Consider the following 17,971-nt stretch of genomic DNA (forward strand, 5'->3'; position numbering starts at 1 on the left):
CAACTTATAAAGCGTTAAAATTAGTATTAATTTTACATATTAAAACTAGTGTATGAAATGGCAAATGAAAATTATGTAATTTAATTTTCATTTTGCACCAAACGTTGCAAAAATGTATTGGAAAATGTAAATGTAAATACAGAAATGCATTGCCATTTTACATATTGCATTGTCATTTATTACATTACAAATTGAATATTGCTACCCATATGCTTCCATATAAATGACTTGATTAGTTGTTTAGTTTAATCTAAACTGTGCAGGGCTGTGGCCCTCCAGGAACTGAGTTTGAGACCCCTGATCTAAGTGTATTCAAATGTGCTATTATGGGACATCATCAATATGAACTAAAATGTGCTTTTAACATAATTTTTTCAGTATTAAAAATGTATTAGATTACCAGTTTTAGTAGGCTACACTTAAACCCATCTTTCAAACACTAGTGGGTTCAAGTGTACTACAACTTGTACAAGTGGTAATACATTTTTTAAATACAGCATGTTAAAAGCACACTTAGTTCATATTCATTATGTCCCAAAATAGCAAAGTTGAGTACAACTATTTTAAGATTATCTTAAGAAGTATTAAAGGATCATTTTTAGTAGCTATTATTAAGTAAAACATTTGTGTGTGAAAATAGACCACTTTACTTTATGGAAGTGCACTTTTTTCACCTGGGTTGTCCCGTCCCTCCTTGTCGTGCTTTCGGAGTAATTTACTAAATGCAGTAGCCTAACGTAAAATAAAGCATGTAACTGGGATGAATCCACGACAGGGAAGGCGACGCAAGCAGTAGACTACAGCTTTTGACACAAACAGTCCATCAGAAAATATAAAATAAATGACGAAACGAACCGCTTCTTGTTATTGTTAATTAACAGTTAACACACTTGGGAGTCACTTGGCTGTCGACGCCTCATTGTTTGTGTATCTGCAGTTGCTTGGCTCAGGGTGGCGAGTTTGCGCTGTCTGCGACGCTCACTGACCTCCCGAGACTCGCTGCGTGTGTGTGTATGAAGAGCTCAGCTGTCTGTCATAAACCAGCACAACAGCACGCGCTTCTCCAGAGCAAACCGGACAGCACGCGTACAGAGGCGCTGGCGACGGCTGAGTTGGGTCTTCAGTTATGCACAGCTAGATTAAAGCAAAACGAGCCAGTATCCGCGTCTAAATATGGACTGGTGTATTGGCGAACTAACGTGAGAACATCCTCAAATTGATTTAGCCCAGCGTTGAACTTGAACCACGCATGCACGGGATGATCTGTAGCATTTTGTTTTTTACTCTCCAAGCTTTTGCATTTAAACGCAATGTTCACGTCCGACAGCCCTGCGTAACATTTCGTCCGCGCTGAACATGACAGAGGGCATAATGACTGCTGGGAGCCGAAATCTTTCTCAAACAGCAGGTGCCTCGGGACAAAAAGATAGCGGACAAACTGAACCGACAAACGGGGCGATTCCTTCGTCCTCCTCCGAGGAGCTGAGCCAGGACTCCGCGTCCTGCACCAGCGATCTGACGCGCACGTGGCTGCAGTTCGCCAAGACCTTCGTCATTATCTTCCCCATATATGTCTTGGGTTATTTTGGGTTCAGTTTTAGTTGGCTTTTAATTGCACTCACGATATTTTTCTTTTGGAAAAGAAACACTAGGTGTAAGAACACTAGGTTAAATAGAGCACTTTCGTTTTTTGAGCAGGAAGACACAGTTAAACAGGAGCTGGAGGCAACTGAATTACCATCATGGGTGAGTTCAACTCCACGTTCATTGATAACATTTCACTTGTTTCAAAGCATCATAGATCGCACACTAGAAAGAAGGGAAAACTAAGAGGGTGTTTATTTTTGTTTTCGAAATTATAAAGCTAGACTAAATAGACAGAATGGGTTGTCTTTTGTGGGATTTGATGAGATCGATGGACAACTTTAGTTTGAAATGTGGTAAACACAATATATTTCCTTGTTAGTTGTTTTGCTTCATTCAGGTTGTGTCCATTGAGCAAACTCTTGAGTGCATGAAACATAACTAAGTTTGGATCCCAGCTGACCCCGGGCTGTCAGACGTGAGGCAGTGAAGGTGAACAGTGTTATTCCAAATGATGCAGCATGTGGCTCTACCAATTTTCTGTCTATTTTTATCTTGTATATAAGCATTATCTTGAGCCTCTGCTCATCATGGCTGTAATCAAAAGCCAAGTGCAACAAAGTAAATATATGTTATGTAATGAGATATTCTGACCTGAAGGGTGAGGACCAAGGTCAGTCTGCATAGTTTAAAATGAAGATTCACTGACCTGCAGTCTATACAAGTGTAACAATAATGTTACTGCAGCATGTAAAACTGTAAATAACAATAAAGTGGTTAACTGCAATTACCTTACCATGTATGGCAAAAAAAACTGCATTATATGTAATTTTATTGTTAAATGCTATTGTTAATAAGGTCATATGGTTGATGATTTTTTTTAATTATTTTTTATTTTAACTGAGTATGTTTTTAAAGTGTTAAATAAAGATTGTTTTGGAGTATGGTACTCAACCTGCAACCTGTTTCTGGTGAAACCATGTAAAGTGTTTTGAAAAGTGACTTCATTTAGTCTTCAACTGCTCAGGAGCCTACTTGTCTGGAGCCTACTTGTCAGACAACTACTTATCTGTGTGAGATCAGAAGTCTGTTGAACTGGTTTATGAGTTTGAAGTGGTTGTTGTTGTTTTTTTAAAGAAAATATTTGTAGTTATGGATTCTGTGATAATTCACATTTTGTGGTGCCATGCTTTTAAACCAAGATCTTTTGAAACACTGATGACTTGTTGGTCTGGTTTCTCCGTGCTTCCTGGAAAGTGTGTTATACCTGAAGAAAATAGATAATTTTTTCTTGGTTCTCTGGAAGTACTCTCCAGAGGTGAAGTGTGTTATATCTCTTGCCTAAAAGCTTCAGGCTTGCTATACTAATGTCTAATTAAATGCATTTCAGAGTTCAAAGTATATATTGTTGCATACATGTTACAAAAATATGTAAGTACATGTAAAACCATTTTAATATATGCCAGTGATTCCAAGCAATTTTTTTTAGATAGGGACAAGATTTTTCACACAGATTATCACATTTTCATCAAATGATGTAACTGTCAGGAATCTATAGTCTTTACATTGCTACATAACTGTGCAATCTGTCTCATCTCTAGACAGATATTTTTTAAAGGAACATTCTCATAGTTATCTGTCTATGGCCTTGTCGATGTAGAGAAATCCTCAGAGATCTCGAGTGACCATAGAAACACAGTTACCATGGGAACTTTCAGTGTCTTTCTTTCCCACATATCATTAATACTAAACAAAATAGTCAATATTCATTTTGGAGGGACACCCAAAGTTTAGTGCTGGGTGTAGTAGCTATATCTGTGTCCAAACCTATCTGCCCTGATTGATGGTTATACTAGAATATGTCAGTGGGAGAGCTTGCCGACGAAAGTGCTGTGCACCAACACTGTTTTGTGAATAAAATAAATTCAGATTGAGTGCAATGCAGAAGGAAGTCTCACACCCCCATTTTGCCTCTTGAGATTACAATGTTACTTTTATAGGACATACAGGAGGTTAGCTTTATGGGTGCCACAAACACATTATCTTTTCAGGGTGAGAGCGTGTTGTATTCTCAGGTAAACTGATTTGGCTTACCTGAGATTTTCCTTTCTGCTTTCGCTTAATGTCTTTGAGAGAAGCGTTTATGGTTTTGCAGCTGTGTTACCATAGTGATGAGATTCAAATGTGCCCTATACATTTGTTTTGCTTGTGTGTGGCATTTGTTTGTAATTTAAAGTTTCAGTTGTAAGATGTTAAATTACAGAGGCCTTTTGTGGGTCAGTAAGTTTACATTCAGACAGGCAAAAGTGGCCGAAATCCTGTTTTTTGTTTTGCTAATAGACTCAGATCTGGTTTTGTTTTTATAGCAATGTGAACAGCACAAACCACATGAAATCGGATCTTTTTCATAATGGTTTAGACCACTTTTGGTCATGAGTCATATAGAGGTCTGCTGTTTTGCAGTGCGACCTCAGTCTGAATGGTTATATCATACATCACGAGAGTTTTATGGTTAATATAACATTCAATAAAAATTATCTGTTTTCAGAAGTCACTGAAAAAATTTTACATACCAGAATGTGGAAGAAAAAAAGCAAAGCTATTCAGTGAAGAGACAGTGAGCTGTTCTAGAAGTATTACAGTTACAGCTCTACACAATCAAAACCTGAAGGAGGACTATATGAGGAAAAACTTTGCTTTCTTTTTCCTCATCCTTGTCCTCCCTAATGCCTGCTCACAAATTTGCTGGTTCCTGCTGCACATCATCTTATAAATGAATGCATAAACACTGACTTCAGTGGCCTCCGCATTTTCTTTTGTATGACAGTATGCTGTGTGATATCTTTGCTATTCTTTTGTGCATGTGGGTAAGTTCAGGACCACTTCACACTGGAATCTGTTACTGACTATAAATGTGAACGTCCAACAAAAAATTATATCTGAGCAAAATAAGGCGTTGAGTGTCAATGTAGCCATGTTCTCAGAAGTTCTTTGTGGCATCACAGTGCCTGTTGGGTGGAAAAAACAATTATGTTTTTGATACCTGGCTGATAAGTTAAAGGGGTAGTAGTTCACCCGAGTCTGATTCTGACATAATTTACTATCCATCATGTCATTCCTAGTCTCAGCCTCAGACGTCATGCCCATAGACTGCTGGCTGAACGTCTGATGCATACAGCACAGAAAATTGGAATCACTTCAGGAGTTTCGAAGTCGTCATCTGAATGGTTAAATTATACAAGAATTCTGGGAGACATGCGTGTCGCATTCTTTAACATACCACCTGGCAACAAAGATGCCGTGCCGTGATGCCAAACCCACTCTTGAAAGAAGAAATCCGTCATGGTTACAATTTTGACAATGAGCACTCAGGATCAAATAAATGCTGGATTTATAAAAGTATGTGAAATATGTAAAGTTCACGGCATAGAATCTTTAAAATACGTCCAAGAGTTTTACACATCGGTCTGTTATTGTGGGGACATTTCCACACCCCTAAACCTGACGCAGCACAAAATGAAACGTGATTGCTGATTGTTTACTTTACCTGTCAGTCATATGGCCAGATGGGCAGTCCTTGGCCATTGAAAGCACCCAAGGTTCCCAGACCTTCTGCCGTCAGTCTGAAGATCTGGCTATGCGAGAATGTTGTTTCAAACCTGTATTACTTATTTTTCTGTAAAACACAAAAAAATATATTTTGAAGAATTTTATTGTCCGTATAATGAAAGTCAGTGGGGTCAAAAAAAAAAAAATGCTGGACCACAATGACATCATTGACTGTTATTGTATGGCACTGCTTTAGAAATGAAAAAAAGTGCAGTGTTGGTGTGTCATCTTGCTCCCTCCCACTGAATGAACAAATGCAGGCTAAGCATTTTACTCATACAGGGATTTGACTGCAGCTATGCTCATCCCTTATCCTACTGCTCTACATGAAGTCATGATAATACCACTGAAGTGAAATAAAAGGAGAGAATACACATGGGTGCCATTTTTTGGTATAGAGAACCATTCATGTTTAGACAAGGAAGTCTTTTTATTTCGTCATACATTGAATAATGTTTTTCATGTCATCTAGCCTGAGGGGTTTCTTCAGAGACACTGCAGCACATTTACAGAAGCAGTCTTGTTCCCTCTCTCTTTTATTAATATATATTTGTCAATTTATCCACTAGGTTCATTATCCAGATGTGGAGAGAGTTGAGTGGCTAAATAAGGTAAGAGAATTATTGGATAATAATTGCCTGTTTCTTAATGATTTCTTAATAATCATCATCCAGCTCTCTTGTGTCTGCAGTCAATATTCTAGAATCTGATACTCTCTCGCTCTCTTTCTTGGCGGGTTGTACACTGGTGCTATAATCCAGTGTGCTTTGCTCATGTTACACTACACGTAGCAACCATTTTTCACCCTCTGTGTCAAAATCAGTGGCTTTTTAAAATATTCATTGTACATATACATTCAGTGGCTCACAGCCTTCAAAAACATGCCTGATTTGAATATTTCATTAACATTTTGCCCAGCGGTGTAATTTATGAACCTGAATAGCCTCATGCCTTCTGCAAAGTATGTCTGCAACATTCAAAATCATGCAAATCTATTTACATGAAACACTGCAGAATCACTGATGTTTTTAAACATGACCAAACTGAGAAGGATAAAACTCTTACAGTACTGTATCATATTAATTTTACAGCCTTAACTTTCACATGCATTTTAAAGCTCATATTATTAATTATGTCTCTTTTTGATTATTTGGCTCTCTACATCTCTAACTTATTTCAAAGGTTTTAGATTATATTACTTTGCTCTCAGGCATGGTATGCTTCATTAATTTTTTTAATATTTCAGTTTTGTTCCTTCCCAGTATGGCTACCTGTTATGTTGTCATGGAGAATAGTTTCCAAATGTCTGGAGTATTTACAATAAGTCATAAGTTACAACATGTCCTCCAGCCTTTTAAATGAAAACTGTGAACCTTGTGTCACACAACCTTGTTGTGGAAAAATTTATTTTACACACATTGATGATTTTGTTTTTAGCAAATGTAGTCAAGAGGGTATAAAACAACATTTAAACCTTTCTGATGACTAATTAGTTTCAGAGCAGCTTATTTATCATACTTAAGTCAGTAACAGTAAGAAATGAAGATGCTCTAAGTGCCTCAGTTTACTCAGTTGCATAGTACTGAGCAGGTACACTCTTTGCCTTTCAGACAGTGAAACAGATGTGGCCTTACGTGTGTCAGTTTGTGGAGAAGCTGTTTAAAGAAACAATTGAGCCAGCAATCAAGGAAGCCAATGCCCACCTCAGTACATTCAGCTTCACCAAGATCGATCTTGGAGATAAGGTATGTGTGCATACAGAGTTCTCACTGCCTATAACATTAAATGCTTATAAAGTGCATCCTATTAGAGAACATGTAAATCTTTGTTCATGATATTAAATATAACATCAGTCATACTTCCTTGTATTTTATGGAGCTTTGACCCAGTCTGTCTCCCACTGTATAGACACCAACATATTGCATATACCTTTTTTGGCTCCTTTCTCCTCTCAGTCAGCTTGTGATTTAACATATCCACCAGCCAAGAATAATCTTGAAAGGGAGTAAAATCCGTTTTGGCACCATGGCTTAGCAGTGAGTCCACATGTGGCCACATTTAGTGGTTTTGCTCAGACAGATGACATGAGTCTCCACCTCTTCTCCCCATTATTTCCTGTACTTTTACCACTACCCCTATTAATAATTAAAGAAGAATTTTTAGTTCACCCAAAAATAAAAAAGTTCTCCTAAATAGCAGTAAAAGTTTTTAGCTCAGAGTTTTCTCTTAAAACCTATTCACAAAGCTGCTGAAACAAACTTTACTAAGGAATAGAAGAAGTTTTAAGCTAAGAGTAAGGGCAGAGCTGACCTTGCTATGGATGATGTCAGCATGGTTACTAATTCTGTGCACAGTGATTGGCTGATCTCTGTCAGAGATTTATTCATAGAAATATTGAAGAGCACAAATAAATAAAGGTTCAAGAACACGTTTTAAAAATAAAAAATTTAATTGCCACATTCAAATAAAGATTTTAAGATGCAGGCTAAGTGTCACTAATTAAACATGTATATGTTCATCTAATTGTCAGCCTCATAATATAATCAAAACCAATTAGCGGATATGCATATAAACAGTCTTTAATTAACAGAGTAGAATAATCATGGCTGATAGTAATACAAGCAAACATAAAAACAAAAAAAAACTGGATTCAAGAACAGCTGTTACTTCTTGCCAAACTGGTTGATGAACACAAGGATATAATCAAACAGCTCGGATAACTTTCAAAACCAAAGGTGATACCTTTTTTAAAAGGTCATTATCGTAAAATGTCATTTTCTAAAATGTTAATGTTCAGAGGCAGATTGTCGGCAACAGCCATTTTACAATAGTTTGGGGCTTGGTCTTAGTGACTTAGGAGTCCTCTTTACTACTACTAAAGTTTCACAGATTTAAGAGCTATTTTTAGTGCTAAAACGCTTTGTGAAATACTCTTAGTGCAAAAATTTAGGAGTCCTAAATTTAGGATTAACACTCCCATTATTTGTAAAATCTTCTCCTTAATCAGTGAGTTATGAGCTACTTTTAGTCTTAAAATGTTTTGTGAATATGGGCCCAGTTCCGAAGATACTTATTGCCTTATCGTAATCCGCCTTTTGCTCTGCAGACATTTTCCTCTTTTGTGCTCAGCTCGGCTAATGTCTGTCCTGTGCACTGAGTGCTCTCTCTCTCATCCACATCATAGATGTTTATCATAGATAGTAGACACGCCACTTACTGCTGATTGGCTATAAATTTTGTTTTGGTACTCAGCCCGACTTGTTTTTGAAAATATAAATACCCCACCTTTAATGACAGAATTTAAATTTTTGGGTGAACTAACCCTTTAACCCTTGCTGGTTTACATGTTTCAAATGATTAACAGTTAAAAACAATCATTCAAAATTTTGAAAATTAATTAAATGTAATCAGTTACATAACTTTACTTCAGTAATTTAAATAGTTCCAGTACGTATTACTTTTTAAATGGGGTCACTTGTAATCTGTAATCTATAACATTTCCAAAGTAACCTTCTCAACATTGGAAAAGACTGCTTCAGCAGACGAGTGCTTTACGAAACAATATACAGTATTTCATACAACTCTGCAAATGTAACTAAGCATTAATTCAAAAGCCTCTCTAAACAGTACATTGTAAAAATCTTTTATACAGCAAATCAAATTTCTAAACAAACAGTTTACATATTTTTTCCAGAGCAAATGTATAAATAAATAGATAGAGGCCAATACAGTATAATTTCTTATACTATAAATATATCAATAAATCGATCTAGTTAGTCTGTAAAACTGTTACATTCAAAAAACTCTATGTCATTTGCACAGTGTAAGACCACCATGCATATTTTATTAAAGATAAGATATTGCTTAACTACTTAACACTAAAACAACATTGCACTAAAAAGCTATATATTGCATCAGGAGTAGGAAGATTGACATGAGAAATTTAAACCTTTTGGAAAAGCTGACCAGCTGTCAGATGGAAATAGTTTATGTTGTCAGGGCTCTGTGGAGGAATGCATGCTGGTTAAAAAAATGTCAACCACCTGACGGGGCATCTGTGCTCATCTCTGTCACAGCCTCTCAGAATCAATGGGGTCAAAGTTTACTCTGAGAACGTAGACAAACGGCAGATCATCATGGACCTTCAGATCAGGTGACATCCCATTAAATATGCTATGCTGACATCTTTTGATCTTTTATTTAACTTTCTGTCCCACAGGTTTTAATATTTCTCTTTTCTTTTATAGCTATGTTGGAAATACTGAAATCGATGTGGATGTCAAAAGGTTCTACTGTAGAGCAGGGATCAAAAGTATACAGGTATATTGTTATATATTCTCATAAAACATTTTAGAGTGATAATTCTCTGCTCTTGTGCCACATACAGCTGTAGGATTGCACAGTTATTTGTTCACAACAGATACACATCAGCTCTGTTATGTATGGCATCTTCCATTGAGTTTGTCTCAATGACCCAATGGATTATATTAGCCAAGGCCAGAGAGTTAATTTGTTGGATACAGGGAAGCTTTTTCCTATATTGTGAAGCAACCACGTGTTTCATGGAAAGAATCCAGTCGACTGTAGAATGGAGCCTATTTTATTTTTACAGAAAGGGTGTGTGTGTATTTATAGGGAGGTGTGTAACCAAATACTAAAATGCCCTTGTACTGTTTGTAGTGCATGATCAGATATATACACACATGCTCACACAATGACCGTTTTGTACATGATTTATGGACTTGTTTCATCCTGTCGCATTAAATGCATTGCATAGTATACTCCTTGTGTGACAGCATGCTGTGTTTATGTATGATGTATTTTTTACTATATGTAAAGGAGGTCTATAATACCTGGAGAGAGCTGTTAGCATTCCCATTCTTCTCTACAATAGTTACACAGGGAAGTCTGAGTCTACCATCTTTGCTTTATGGAAACTTAGTTCCAGAAAAAAATAGCAGATTTGATGGCTTTAAGAGCCACTGGTAAAAAGATTTTCAATAATATAATAAACATTTTATTGAAACTTTGTTTTTTACATGTCACGAAATGTAAATTAGTGAGTAAGGTGGGGCAGGTTTACAACTTTCATACACAAATTGCAATTCAAAGTGCTTTACATACAAATAAAAAAAATATAAAAATAGAGTAAGAAAAAAAGTAAGAAAAATCATAAGAAAAAAAAGTTCATATATATACACCGACTTGCCTTGTATAACCTCTTCCACATATTAAGATTTCATAAAGGACTACTTGATACAGGACATTCCCTTGAGATATTTGTTCTCATTAGCAGCTCTTTGGTAATGGATGATTGTTCAAAACAGAAGCTCATAATTCTGTTGTGAAGGTGAAATGTCTATTACAGAGCATGTCAGAATGCTGTCAGATGCAAAATAATAAATGCATCAGTGTCAGGATCCTGAAACACTCATCATCAGCCTGGGGCACGTAGTGGTTACATTGACAGCACTGCTGTCTCATGCCAAAAATCTTTTTCTCATTTTGCAGAAAATAATATCCATCCTTAGAAGGAAATTACAGGAAAATAAGACAAAGATATTAAGAAAAAACAGTTCTGTCATTCCATTTGAGGTCTCCAAGGCTGATGAAGTGGGTTCCTAATTAAGGCAGCACTGCTTTCATTAATATAATCTGGTGAATGCCAATTTTTTTAATATATTTTTTAGCTTTTTTTAATTGAGAATATTTGATGTGTGACCCTGCACCACAAAAACAGTCTTAAGCCGCTGAGGTATATTTGTAGCAATAGCCAAAAATACATTGTATGTGTCAAAATTATAGATTTTTCTTTTATGCCAAAAATCATTAGGACATTAAGTGAAGATCATGTTTCATGTAGATATTTTGTAAATTTCCTACTGTAAATATACTAAAACTTAGTCTTTGATTAGTAATATGCATGGCTAAGAACCTCATTTGGACGACTTTAAAGGCAATTTTCTCAATATTTAGATTTTGTTGCACCATCAGATTCCAGATTTCAAATAGTTGTAAATAGTTTTATAGGTCCAGGGTCACATATTGCCTTAATTGGAGTAAGGTACACACCAAACCTCTAGTGAGAATCCTTATCAGTGTTTCAAAATGTAATTTGATGTGTCTGTCAATCTCTCTGTGTATGTGCTTGGCCGCATGTATAAATAGATACATGGAGTTCTGCGGGTGATTCTTGAGCCACTTTTGGGGAATATGCCTCTGGTTGGTGCTCTTTCCCTCTTCTTCCTCAAGAAGCCAGTGAGTTTACCAACAAATTTATTACTACCTTGATAATGTTGTCTGTATTTTTGCCTGATGAAAACTGAAGTAACTTTTTTTCTGATAAAGTCTGAAACTGTTTTATCAGTGTGTGGTCATGTATTCCCTTTTTGACATGTGCTGCCCCTTTACTGCAACTAAGTTTAACTCAGATTTGAATGTGAGCATTTTCCCAAAAAACTTCTATTTTACCACAACATACAAAGGAGCGTTGTGTCTGAAATGCTGTTGTTTGCAGTTATTGCAAATAATATGTTATACAGCATAATGAGATACAGCTCTTGAAATGATTAAATTAACTTAAAGTTGTATTGTACACAAAAACCTGGGTGAGTGTTAGGGATAAAGGATTTTAATGAAAGAGTGTTTTGAGGATATCTGACGAGACTGCTATCAGAGAAGATTGTGAATAATGAAAGAAGATAAGGCATAAGATCAGATGTCAGTGTGGAATTTGAGTGGGCAGTAACTTGGTTCTTGTTAAACAGCAAGAAATATTTAAACTTTTCAAAGTACATAAAAGAGTCCTCGTAATGAGTGCATGCAGAAGAGATGTTGTAGATCTTTTTTATTTCTGAATATTATGTTTTATTACTGCATTAGAACTATGTTGAAATTTGTATTGAAGTACAGGTAAAGGATATAATCAAGTTTCTGGGAATTGTTTAATATTAAAGTGATAGTCCACCCAAACTACTTACTTTCATGTTGTTCCAAACCTGAATTTTTATTTGTGTGTTTTTGTTTTTTTCTTCTTTTTTTTTCTGTGGCACATAGTTGAAGATATATTGAAGAATGTTGAGAACCGTACAGCATTGGATCCCAATGACTTCCATTGTATGGACATAATCTGAGACATTTCTCAGAATATCTTTTTGTTCCAAGAAAGAATGTTATACAGGTTTGGAACAACAAGAATGTGATGACAGTATTGTTATTGAACTATCCCTTTAAAGGTCCTGTTCTTCGTGATCCCATGTTTCAAATTTTGGTTAGTGTGTAATGATGTTGTTAGAGTATAAATAATATCTGTAAAATTATAAAGCTCAAAGTTCAATGCCAAGCGAGATATTTTATTTAACAGAAGTCGCCTACATTGAACGGCTAGTTTGGACTCAGCACTATGATACGGTCTAAATCCTCACTGGAAATCTTCACAGATACCATTTTTCTCTGCAAAGGAATCTTCTTGCTTCTTCTTGCTGTTCCCACCTACGTGGAGATGCTGTGTGTTTCATTGTGAAAGCGAAAATACTCTGTTTGGCCTTCCAAAAGAGGACACAACTAGAAATCAGTGGTTAAGTTGTATTTACAACCCTGTTACAGAACAGTTCAACCCAAATATTTAGATGTGTGCAACGCATTTTACGGAGGACGAGGTTCCTGTGAGTAGTTTACAACACCAGTGTCCGTTTCTATAAAGTGGGGCAATTCAAACTTTGCAAGGACAGTCTGGTGCTTCTGACTCACAGTCTGTAAGTACGTTTTCATGTAAAGAATTTGCCACTGATGATTCAAATGCAGTTTTGAGCAGTGTAGAGTAACTGTTACAGCTTGTTGTTTCTCCAATCACAAATGCAGACATGGTTTTATGTTAACGCTGCGTGACACTCAATGCAACGCTTAAAAAGACAGTCATTATAATTAGTAATTATGTCTCCACTGGATGGAACAAATGGCTCGTTTTGTCTCATGGCGCTGGGACATACAGTATTACAGTATTGTAAGGGGCGTAACATTTCTGTCACATGCTTGAGGCGTTCAGCCAATCACAACGCTCTGGATAGCTGGCCAATGAGCTTTGTAAAAATCGACTCGTTTCAGAAAGGCAGGGCATAGAGGAGAAACAATAATGTACAGTATGTGGAAAATAATGTGTTTTTTAACCTTAAAACACATAAACACATTGCATTATACCAAATGGACAATTTTTCTTTCCTTTTAGCAACATCATATGACCCCTTAAATAATAGTCAGAAGAGGATGTATGACTTCTGGAATAACCTATTTTAGGAGCTTAGATGGAATAGGATCTAACATACATGTTATTAGTTTAGATGAAAACATTGGAAAAAAAGTTATAAATGAAGAGAAAGTTATTAAAGATATTTGTCTTTTGCAAAGCTGCAGGATTGAGATTCTATTTAAAGGCTTGCTAAACAGCATAAAATGGTCTTAACAGTTCTACCATGTGCATATAGCAGTGGCAGACAGTCAGCGTCAGTGACCCAGATTCTACAGTCTGTCAGTACCAGTTTAGTAGCAGGGCTAATTTCACTGCAGGTTATCCCAGCTCAGCCTGATTCTAGCTCACATTCTGCTGCTGTTTCTGAATGAAGGCTTTAGTGAGTTTTCCTACACCTGCCTCATTGAGTTTAAGTCCTTTGCGAGGTGTCCAGTGTCCTGCGGTCTGACTGTACAGTAGTTTGTGGTGCACTGCAGAGGTGGCATCTCTTCATCTATTCCCCTGCAGTGTGGGCGACACTGAAATTCTAAGAGGAAAAGAGGCTAAAATAAATGTTTTATATTACGTCTATCCCCATTATAATGGATGGTTTATATTTATGTACTTTGTTTCTTTCCATCCTTTCCTCTTTCTTGTTTATGATCTAGTGCACTGGGATTCTTATTGTTCTAACTGCAGTAACAAACAGTACATAGTATTGTTATTTATTTGCTGTTTTAGAGTGAGACTTAACATCCAAGCTGATATTAAATTAAAGCCTCAGGCATGTCTACACATATTTTATTGTTGGTTGTCTTTTTGTGTTATCTGGTTTGTGCTTGTTTCTCTCCTCTGAACAGATATACCTGTATTTTCTCTGTGTTAACAGTTTGTTTAAGTTATCTATATGATTGATTCTCTCTTTTTCATTCAGCTTTTGGACATAAACTGGACAGGCCTCACAAATTTATTGGACATTCCAGGGCTTAAGTAAGTTAACTTTTTCTTCCTACAATGGATTCAATTTTTACTTACTTAGTCTTTGTTTCTTGGAATACTTTGTAAGTTTATTTTAGTCCTGCCAGGCATTTTATATAAACTTTGATTTATTTGTATTATTTTCATGTTGGTTAGGCTTCTGGTGCTTTGTTAATTTTAGGGCCTCTTGGTTTTCATCCATAGATACAGTAAATAAAACATGGAGTCGTGGCCTCTTCTTTTGTTTTTGTCTTCATTTAGTTGTACTTGGATTTAGGCCTATTTATTGGAAATAATTGAAAGAACCTTTGTTCAGCAGTCTTAGTGCATAATCAATAAAATCATTCTTCTTTCTCTCTAATGTATGTTGATTTTAATTAACTATAAGCTTTTACACATATTATAATTGGACTGTCTCATACTGAGTAGTGATGAATTTACCTTTTTGGCCACTTTGCCTGAACAGTTTATATTATCAGTCTAACTCACTTGACTAAATTTAAGTTTCACACATAAACGTTTCTGGGTAACACTTTAGAATAGGTAACACCTATTAGTTGATTATTAGCATGCATATTACTAGAATATTAGCCATGTATTAGTGCTAATTAAGAACATATTAATGCCTTATTCTACTTGACCATATTCTACATCCCTAATCTTACCCAATACCTAAACCTAACAACTACCTTACTGACTATTAATAAGCAGCAAATTAAGAATTTATTGAGAGAAATGTTAGTTAATAGTTACCAATTGTTACCTATTCTAAAGTGTTACCCCCTAATAACAAGTAAATTATATGTAATAAATATTTATATAGCTTTATATTTTATACATAGCTTTATATTTTTATATTTTTCAGTGGTGTGGTGCACTTGATAAAAGATAACTGGTAGATTAGTTTAAAGCCTTACCTTCATAATCAGGTTAATGCTACTGACAATAGTTGTTTTCATAAAGAGAACAACTACCCTTGGCATTTTATATATATATATATATATATATATATATATATATATATAAAAGAGCACTGTTTCTTCCCTTGGCTGTTATGAAACTTAGTAGTAATATAACTGGTGATTTTTCTTAATATATATTTTTTATAATAATAAAAATGACATCTAGTATCAAATTTGCTAGTGGCTATGAGAGAGTGTTCACTTAGAATGTATATGTATAGAAAAGCATGCATCATAAACAGTGTAATTTAATTTTGATCATTAAACCTGCTCTTTTTACTTTCAATATGATATATATGTGTGTGTATATGTTTACTGTATCTCCCTGCAATACATTCACAATTAAATTAGAATAATCACATTTATGCATTATGCATGAAGATTCAAGGAACACACTTTTTCATTCCCTAGGAATTATTTAGACGCATTAACTAAAACAATGTTAAACATCAGCCACTTAGTGCTCTCTATAATGGCAGATTAGAAATATCTTTAATGTGTTGATGTAACATACTGTCTGTAGTAAAAGTTGTAGCAGATTCATGAGTGTTGCACTTCTAGTTGTGCTGATCATGCACACACACACACACACACACACACAGGCAGATGACTGATTACACCCCTCTAGCTGTTTCTTAACACAGGCTACTGTGGACAGGGGTGGCCCATAGAAATATACAGTATAAGTTAGTATAGTGAAAAGTAGAGCTGTAGTCAAGTCCAGCTTTGTCGAGTCCAAGTCAAGTCCAAGTCCAGGACTAGTCGAGACCGAGTCAAGACCGAGTCCAAAGAGGTTAGAGTCCAAGTCAAGTCCAAGTCCAAAAGTTTAGAGTCCAAGTCAAGACCGAGTCCAAATGCGAGAAAAAAGGGTCCTCTTCAAGACCACATACTTAATTACTGATAATGTATGTGATGCGAGAGACAGCATATCTCCTATTCTAAGAAAATAATTTTACATTATTATGTAATGTATGTAATGTATGTAATGTATGTAATACATTTACGGAGTATGTAATGATCAAGCATGTGCAAAGTAACAACTCTGTAGGACGGTGGATGGCACCTATCTGGAAGATTCTAGTGTGTCTAGTAAGAGCTTGATTAGCTGTTTCAAGTATGTTTTATTAGGGTTGAAGCTAACAAGGGTGTTACACAAGATCCCGGGCCTATGCATAGGCAGTCCTGATGGGCCCCCATGCCCCCCACCCATGAAAATATCCAGGTAAAATAAAATATATTTCTGATTCATACTTTTCAGGGGCCCTCTCTTCCTTTGGGGCCCTGGTAATGAGTACTGGTTTTACCCCCAGTCCGACCCTGGGATCTAAAATCTAAAGGACAATGGCCCTCTAGAACAGAGTTCTGTAAGGTCAAATTATTTTTATGTACTTTATTTTCATTTTATTTACTTAATAATGCTGCTTTTGCTGACATTATTTCTGTGGTCAAAAATGTAAATGACTGATGCCTTGGCACAGTGCACATAAATGCAAAGCTCGAGATATGACAAATGCGCCCAGCAAGGCTAGAAGGGATAAGTTTGGCTCTACTGGGCATGCGCACATAAATACAGCGAAATTTTTGGCATACTATACTAGTGCTTGCATGGACTAGTCCAGCGCTGTCGGAAACAATCAACTGCTCCAGCATGCATTAACCATAATGCATACAAAGTGTTTGCAAGTACGACGTAAATTTTAGAATTACAATATTGTTTGGAGCTGTTACTTTCTATGACCTTATCTCTGTTGCATGTAAAATAAAATATGTAATGTAATAATTAGCAATTAGCAACACCGCATTGTTGTCGCCTCTCTGTGCATCTCTCAGAAATCAGTTTTGCTGGTTTGCGCGGCACACACACATCTGTTTAGTGAAGTTTACTAAACATTAAGACTCGCCTAAAGAGTTAATGTAATGAAAATGTGCGCATTGAATGGATCCAGTCGTTTGTCATGACATCTCTCTGCTTGCATGATAAATTTTATTTGAGAAATTAATAATTATTTTATTTTAACACGACATAGCTACTTGTTCAGTGATAACTACGAAAAAAAAGATAAAAAGTCGGTCTTATCAAGTAACTGTATGACGTTGTATCCGAATGCAGATACGAAAAATGTTGTGATTGTTACAGATACAAATACTGGCAGTTACATGATCATTTAAATATGTAAAATCATAAAGTTTTTAAAATTTACATATGTAATTGTTGCATAAGGCTATACATTAATAAGCGTTTATTGATAAAAAAAAATATTTAATGTGACTCGAGTAACTCAAGCATTTTTTAATTAAAAAAATCGACTAGTAGAAATCGGTAGTCTTGCAACCTTTATAAGTATTTCACTATTGCAAAGGGTAGCCTACGTTTAAGGCTATCTAGGTGTAGACATAAATAAAACACAATCTAACAGGTAGAAAATTAAATTAGAAACATCTAAACTTTTCAGGTCGCAGAAAGTGCACCGCTGGTCATGCACATCCTTTCCCGGAACAATACTGAAAGCTAAGCCAAGATGGAGAAACAGATGATCATAGCTGTACAAGGATGGATAGCCATTTTTAAATGAATCTATCAGCAGAGCTACTGCAAGGGATGTTTAGTGCTGGA

The 17,971-nt window shown here is 35.8% G+C and overlaps 1 protein-coding gene across 4 annotated transcripts in view; it reads left to right on the top strand.

Annotated features, from left to right (window-relative positions):
• The first annotated feature begins 757 nt into the window (after positions 1-757).
• Positions 758-17,971, top strand: part of esyt2b (extended synaptotagmin-like protein 2b) — a 44,168-nt gene continuing 26,954 nt past the window's right edge. Inside the window, exons 1-7 of one of the 4 annotated variants that reach the window (XM_059533236.1) lie at positions 758-1,746; positions 5,763-5,804; positions 6,804-6,938; positions 9,270-9,346; positions 9,441-9,513; positions 11,362-11,451; positions 14,352-14,407. In XM_059533236.1, the coding sequence (XP_059389219.1) occupies positions 1,357-1,746; positions 5,763-5,804; positions 6,804-6,938; positions 9,270-9,346; positions 9,441-9,513; positions 11,362-11,451; positions 14,352-14,407 (863 nt within the window). In that variant the 5' untranslated portion in view covers positions 758-1,356. The remainder of the gene's footprint in view (positions 1,747-5,762; positions 5,805-6,803; positions 6,939-9,269; positions 9,347-9,440; positions 9,514-11,361; positions 11,452-14,351; positions 14,408-17,971) is intronic. The other 3 variants (XM_059533245.1, XM_059533253.1, XM_059533262.1) reach the window with 3 other exon arrangements.

This window comes from Carassius carassius, chromosome 3 (genome assembly GCF_963082965.1).
Source record: "Carassius carassius chromosome 3, fCarCar2.1, whole genome shotgun sequence".
Taxonomy (NCBI): domain Eukaryota; kingdom Metazoa; phylum Chordata; class Actinopteri; order Cypriniformes; family Cyprinidae; genus Carassius; species Carassius carassius.